Below are 6,489 nucleotides of genomic sequence, written 5' to 3'. Positions count from 1 at the left end.
AATTTTCCAAAAGAAAACTATAAATAACATTTTTTATACACTATATGATTATATCCTATCAATTTAATCGTGACATGGTTCAAAATGGTTAAATAAGAAGCCTAATTTAGTTAAAAATTGTCATACAGAAAAGAAGTTTAAATAACTTTTAAATATAATTTGGGTGAATTTTAATCGAGAATGATTCTTGGTTACTCAAAAAATATTGCCATTAACAACCAAAATAAGGACAAAAAATATTTACAAAAAAAATTAAATAACATGCAAAATGAATTTCATCAAATTCAACCCGCGACCAAAATCGAAAGAAAAAATGCATAACCATCATTTTTTAAAGACTGTAAATGATATATATTTGTACAAAATATGGGTGTTTTTGTTTTGAAGGCAAAAAGTACCTAAAATATCTTCTCTTTAAAAAAGAAAGAAAGAACTGCATAATAATTATTAATCACACTGTTTTGTAAAGTCCTACGAACGAGGCAATTTGTTTATAGAAGCCTTATTTTCTTAGCCTTACATCAATGCAGGACGACTTTCGGTATCTTGCCATTGAGCCACTCCTCTATTTACCAATTCGCGATTAATGAACACAGTCTGGAAAATGGTAATTGAAATTTATAAGATGTACGTTTAATGGATTTAAAAACCAATTTAAGACATTCTTACAGAGACTCCCTGGATACGATATAAATGAACCATGGGAACACCATCTTCAGCATGACCAACAACTAGAGCTTGCAAAATTTGACCTTGAGCTAATTCTTCAAAGGTGACACTAGCCTCCAACGACCAATTGGTGTAAGATGATTTAGCTTGTTCCGAAGAATCAGAAAGTTCATTTTCTAATCAAATTAGAATTAGCGCAAAAACGCAATATGAACCAAAAATGATAAAGGGTGAAAATAATAACAGAAATTAAGCTGGAATAGAGGCTTACCGAGGGGTTTTACATTTGCTGAATAACATTCCGATGCTTGAAAGGGCAGTGTCATAAAATCACTTCGGATTTGTCTAAGCTCCACCATGGGCAAGCAAGCGTATCCTCCGTAATCCACAAATTTCACATCGCATTCTTGAGTAGATTCATGAATGTGGACCACCTGAGCTCTGTACCAACCTCCCATAGTAGGAGCGGAACAAATGACACCCACTAACGAAGATTAAAAAGGTATTTTCCTTAGCAGCCTTGATAAATTTCTTTTCCTTAGCAACCTTGAAAATTTACAATTCCGCTTCAAAGCCTCTCTACGCAAGTTCCCATTGAAAAGCGAAATGCCTTAAGACAATAGTTAAGGCATAAGTGGATAATAAACATAAGTATGGCACAGAATGAATTCGGTTAATGATAGTCTGTCGTGGAGTGAATGTAAAATAGGAAGTTTCCGAACAGTAAACTCGTCCTTTCTGTAGCCAAAATAGTTGGTTAGTTTGATGACGAGATATAAGAGCATACACGGGTTTAGGTTCGAAATTAAAAAAAACTAACTTCCGAAATGGAACCAGTGTTTATAATAGTTATTTTTATCTTCCGATTCAATAAATCATCATTATTTTACAAAATTAGGCGTTATTTACACTTTTGAAAGCATTTCAATTTTCAATAGGCCTTGGCTGCTCCGCCACCGATTTTCCAATTTATCCTCCAAATACTAGGAACAGTTCGTAATGGTTTGGCGAAACAGACTGTCATTAAAAAATTGGCATTGGGTGAATAAGAAGTGTCATACTTATGTTTATTATAACTTATGGTTATGGTAAATATCGTCTGCTATTTCTATTTAAACATCAAGAGCCAAAAATATTTTTGACATTGAAAACCAGTCATTTGGCTCTGAAATTCATGTTTGTAAATTTTCATGATGTGCTAAAACTATGTATTATTTATTTCAAACTCTACCTTCTATAGGTTGCGGCATTGGAGGTGTGTCAATTTGGGAATAGCAAGCAGCCATACAGAGATCTAGCCTACTGAGAGACGGGTAAGTGGGATGTGTTGGTTGTTGGACAAAGAAATGGCCCGCATTGACCATGCTGGACAGTATCACGTCGCAGGTTACACCCTCTGGAAGATGAAGCTGCAGAGTTTCGGGTAGCATAATTCCCGCAGTTGGAGTGACAACTGCGGCGCCTGTGTTGACCTGAACTAAAGTGACAGCTGGAAATTGGCTCAATGGAAACCTTTTGCGAACTAAATCTAGAGCATTTTGGATTTCTGATTGTGTTCCTTCTACAGCGCATAATTTGAGGTGTCCATCGTAAGGGTGGCGTTTAATGAATATATTTGCATTGCATTGGCTTTTGATATAGTTGACGTGTTTTCCAAGTCGACCTACAAAATAAAATTTCAATGAAAAGGAAATTTTTTTCAGATATTTCCTTCAAACGAGACCGTACCAATTAATCTCCCACAGAGCTCTTGTGGCAATTCAAATTCGTAAACTAACAAATTTCCGGAATTATCCAATACCGAGTTGCTCAAAGAGGAAGCTGGCGATGAGCTGATTAGGTCCTCATAGCCACTTAAAGTGCCTTGATTATCATTGGAGCTCCCCTGAATTATGTCACTGCCTCCTTTTCCACTGTCACTAGACCCCTATTCAAATATTTTAAATATTTGAAATTTCCGGAAATTAATTTTTGGCACAGTGTGGGTGGGGTAATAGAAATTACCTCACTGTGAGCATCAGAATATAGACTGGGTGGTGGACTCATTTCAGGAACATTGTCCAATTCATAAGGACATTCGCGGTGACGATTGACTTTGTCTTCCGTCACTAGATAAGCATCACTGGTGGAAGATGAAGTTGACGAATAGGAAAGGCGAGTTAATGGTTCAGAATGTTCATCAACTACCGGTTCCTCACTATTACAATGTTCTAAGTCTTCACTAATTTCAATGCGCATGTTAGATAACTCTTGGACTAAAGCATCTGTAGTGGTATTAGGATTATCGGAAGAGTCCCTTTGCTTAACTACATTATCACTTTCTTCCTTAGTGTTGCATTCCTCAACATCAACATCTGGCAGTGACTCAACAGTTTTGCAATCTTTTATAGAGGTATTTCGCTCAATGTGATCCGCTGCACATGGTTTTTCCTTCATTGTGGGTAGTGATTTGTTTTGCTGTGGGTTTCTCTGATTATCTTTCAATTCACTATTAGATATATTGATAGATTCTCTACAGGATGGTGTACTTGATTTTACACTGGTGCCTTCTAGCTCAACTGATTTTTTCTTTTTACGAATCCAGAGAAAAGTCAACAATGTTATAACAGCTGGAAACGCGCATACCAAAATAGTTCTGGAGGTTGTACCGGCCATTAAGTGACCACTATCAATGGGTGATCTATAAAAGCCAGTCTGTGGCTTTTATAAACTGCTCTTGACTAAATGAAATTTCTTGATTTTCCTTTTGAAAAAAGCTATCCTCTCTGAAAAAACCTTTCACCTATATGAAAACATGGGAAAATGTACCATAAGTTCCGCAATCTTGATGGACGTATCCCTTAGACAATGACATTATTTAAGTATTTAACTTGTTATAAATTGATACTTCTTCCAAGAAATGTATAACTAATATAACTAATACAGTGTCAGAAAGTGTCGTTACATCAAATTTTTGTGTCACTATGTCTTTGACCTCTAATTTAACCCTACAATATGGTGCACCACGCGTTATTTCCAATCGTAACTACGTAAAAAACCGTACTCACGAGGCCGGGCCAGATAGGCCTTGCCTATGAGTCAGTTGGGATAGAAGGGCAAAGCCGATTTAACATTAAAAATAATTAGACCTACTTGGAAAAAATATTTCGTAACCCAAACTAAATGTGTTTTTAATGAAAATTAGAACTTACGCAACTCCGTTTCAGATGGTTTGTGAAGAGTAAAAATTATCAATAAAAACATCCCCACGTGGCGAATTATACCTATCCGCCATCAAGAATAAATTGGAAGTTTTGATGAAATTGATGGGGAATAGTTTAGCATTTGCTATCTAGAGTGCGCCACTGTTTCTATAAACGGGCAATAAACTTGCAGAATAATATGAGATATTTTTAGCTCCCAAGTATAATTGTGATTTCCTAAAAAATTCCAAACAATTTATAAATTTTCTGTTTGTCATTTTAAAGTTTTAATTACTTTCACCCAAATAATAATTCTAAAAAGACTGGGAAGGCTGTTTATGTCTAGTCACGACCTTCCTAACCAGTCTTACGAGCATAGTAGCAGAGCTGCCAGATATAATTTTACCTCTACCGCCCAACAGCTTTTCAAAGGAGCCCAATTTCCAGCCCAATTTAAAATAGGCCATATTTTATAAACAAGCCCAAATTCTAGCCCAATTTGGCGAGGGTTTATTTTTTAAAGGGCGCGCTTTTCAAAATATTGGGAAATTTTATAGAAACTCCAATTTTTATTATTAATATTTTTTTAAGTACAAATTAATACAATTATTAATTCTTTAAAGAAAAACTGTACAACACTTATCAAAACAAAATTATTGGACTTTGTGAGTAGGAGCGTAGATTCAATTAAAGTTGGGAAGAAATTATATTTTCAAAAACTGACGAAATGGGCATTTCAACATTATGACTAACTATTTCAAATGCTCATGTTGAAAAAGTGACGCGTCATTCATATATGGAACTATTGAAGTTCAAAAGCTCAGAGGTCGGAACGAATTCGGAACTTTTTAATCCCATTCTGCTCAAGCCAAAGCGTACATAAAGAATGCTTTCTAAGACTTCTTTACTTAAACTATTCCTCAAATCGTTTTTAACGATGTTGACTTGAGAAAAAACTCTTTCAACATGAGCATTGGAAATGGGCAAACATAGAATTTTTATGGCACCCTCGGCAATTCCCCTTAAAAGATAATCACCCGTTGCATCTTGAAATTGATATACCTCTTTCCAAAATCTAATTGGGTCTACTTTTTCATTCCACACTAAATGATTGAGAATTCTCAACTGATTTTCCAAATAAGTTTGGCTAGCTTTAAAGAACACCTGCTTTGGAAGTTTAGGCAAAGCTGATATTCCAGCTAAAATTCTGTTGGGTGAAATTGATTCAAGAAAATTAAGTAATTCTCTAGAATTAGGAAGTCTTATTTGGCAGTTTATGCAAACTGATTTAATAAAATTGAAACAACGTTTTTTAATTTCGTCGATTGAGGAGACGCTTAATTTGCTGAGTTCTAGTTTATCTAAAAATGAAGGTCCCAAATCACAATCACCGACACTAAGATAAATTGACTCCATTTTCTCCAGATCCAAAGTTAGAAGTTTATCGGCTTCTTTGTTTATCCTAAACACAGCTGGTTTTATAATGCGCGCCATTGTTATTTTGAAGAAACTTTGAAGTTCGGAAAATATTTTGCAAGTGTCTCCTTTGTCCATTTGAAAAAGCTTGGTCATTCGTTTAAGTTCTTTCAATATTGGAAGTAGAAATTCCATGTACAATTTAGTTTGAGGATCGTCCAACATTTGTTTAATTACTCTGGCTTCATAATCTTTTTCTTTACTAACAAATATATTGAAAAATAGTTTAAGTTCGTCATATTGCTTCAATATTTTATCCATAGAGTCTGCTATTACTAACCAACGCGTTTTGGAGAGCGATAGGAGTTTCGAAAACTCTTCATCTTCATTAATGGTTTTAAAAATGTTTTTAAAATCTAATTGTCTTTTTGCACTATGGCAAAACCAATTATAAACAGATTTTAAAAAATGTTCAATTGAGCCTGGTACAGCCTCCATGGCTTTTTTAGTGAACACTGAATTTCTCACACCACACATGGTGCTTGCACCGTCTGTGGCTATTAAGTTTTTAGTATCTAGATTCATTTTCTTTAAAAATTCTAGAAGTTCATCCGTTAGTCCTTGGGCAGTTCCGTCTTCGACTACAACTAAACCGATAAAAGTGGTAATAAATTCCACCCTACTTCTACTAAAATATTTAATAGAAATGGCCATTAGTTTTTCGACGCTTATGTCCGTTGATTCATCTATCAAAATTGAAAAAGGACCATCTCCAATATCCTGAATTAGCGTTTTTTTGAAATGAGGACTAAGTACGTTTTTGATGATGGCAGTGCATTTAGTCCTGTGCATTTGAAAGCCCGTGTCTTTAAATTCATCTTGCAAAATTTCTCCTAGATCATCTACCGCTAATATTGAAGAATGACTCGCAACGAAAGTTGCGATTCGTAGCTCACGTCTTTTTCTCGAATCAGATATGTTTTTATTTTCAATTTTGGGTGTAAAAACTTCATTAATCGGCTTACACCCGTTCATTAAACAGTTGCTACTTCCCGGAGAATTACGCAAATGTTTTGCAGTCTTACTGTGATTTATTAAATCACTCATGTGCGCTCTGATATCGGTTCTACAAAATTTACACATAGCGTACTCATCCCCCTCATTTCCGGTTACAAAATCTGAAAAGTAGATCATGGTCGTAAATAAAAATTTTATTTGAAAT

At 35.0% G+C, this 6,489-nt stretch overlaps 2 protein-coding genes across 3 annotated transcripts; both read right to left on the bottom strand.

Annotated features, from left to right (window-relative positions):
- Positions 1 to 373: 373 nt before the first annotated feature.
- On the bottom strand, positions 374 to 3,972 carry LOC149923145 (A-kinase anchor protein 1, mitochondrial-like). 2 transcript variants are annotated; one of them, XM_090163369.1, is made up of 7 exons: positions 3,861 to 3,972; positions 2,674 to 3,451; positions 2,398 to 2,596; positions 1,901 to 2,332; positions 941 to 1,153; positions 670 to 845; positions 374 to 597 (listed from the first exon to the last, which is right to left on the bottom strand). In XM_090163369.1, exons 2-7 carry the CDS (start codon positions 3,322 to 3,324, stop codon positions 517 to 519), a joined length of 1,752 nt encoding a protein of 583 aa, XP_090019495.1. In that variant the 5' UTR covers positions 3,325 to 3,451; positions 3,861 to 3,972; the 3' UTR covers positions 374 to 516. The 2 variants fall into 2 exon arrangements, with proteins under 2 accessions (XP_090019495.1, XP_090019496.1); XM_090163370.1 differs by lacking the exon at positions 3,861 to 3,972 and having other exon boundaries at positions 2,674 to 3,533.
- Positions 3,973 to 4,637: 665 nt separating this feature from the next.
- LOC149923144 (uncharacterized) lies at positions 4,638 to 6,461 on the bottom strand. Its single transcript, XM_090162359.1, has one exon. It carries the CDS (start codon positions 6,459 to 6,461, stop codon positions 4,638 to 4,640), a length of 1,824 nt encoding a protein of 607 aa, XP_090018485.1.
- Between the last annotated feature and the right edge of the window lie 28 nt (positions 6,462 to 6,489).

This window comes from Leiobunum rupestre, chromosome 11 (genome assembly GCF_980474605.1).
Source record: "Leiobunum rupestre chromosome 11, qqLeiRupe1.1.hap1, whole genome shotgun sequence".
Lineage (NCBI taxonomy): Eukaryota > Metazoa > Arthropoda > Arachnida > Opiliones > Sclerosomatidae > Leiobunum > Leiobunum rupestre.
The sequence above is the reverse complement of the archived record's forward strand: the minus strand, read 5'-3'. Positions and strand labels throughout refer to the sequence as shown.

What these genes read in the sequence shown, in the direction of transcription:
- LOC149923145 (XM_090163369.1), bottom strand. Translation starts at nt 3,324, where the DNA reads ATGGCCGGTACAACCTCCAGAACTATTTTGGTATGCGCGTTTCCAGCT. An exon ending in ATTCTGATGCTCACAGTGAG is followed by an intron (nt 2,597 to 2,673) that starts GTAATTTCTATT and finishes ATATTTGAATAG; the next exon opens with GGGTCTAGTGACAGTGGAAA. An exon ending in ATCGTATCCAGGGAGTCTCT is followed by an intron (nt 598 to 669) that starts GTAAGAATGTCT and finishes ACCATTTTCCAG; the next exon opens with ACTGTGTTCATTAATCGCGA.
- LOC149923144 (XM_090162359.1), bottom strand. Translation starts at nt 6,461, where the DNA reads ATGATCTACTTTTCAGATTTTGTAACCGGAAATGAGGGGGATGAGTAC.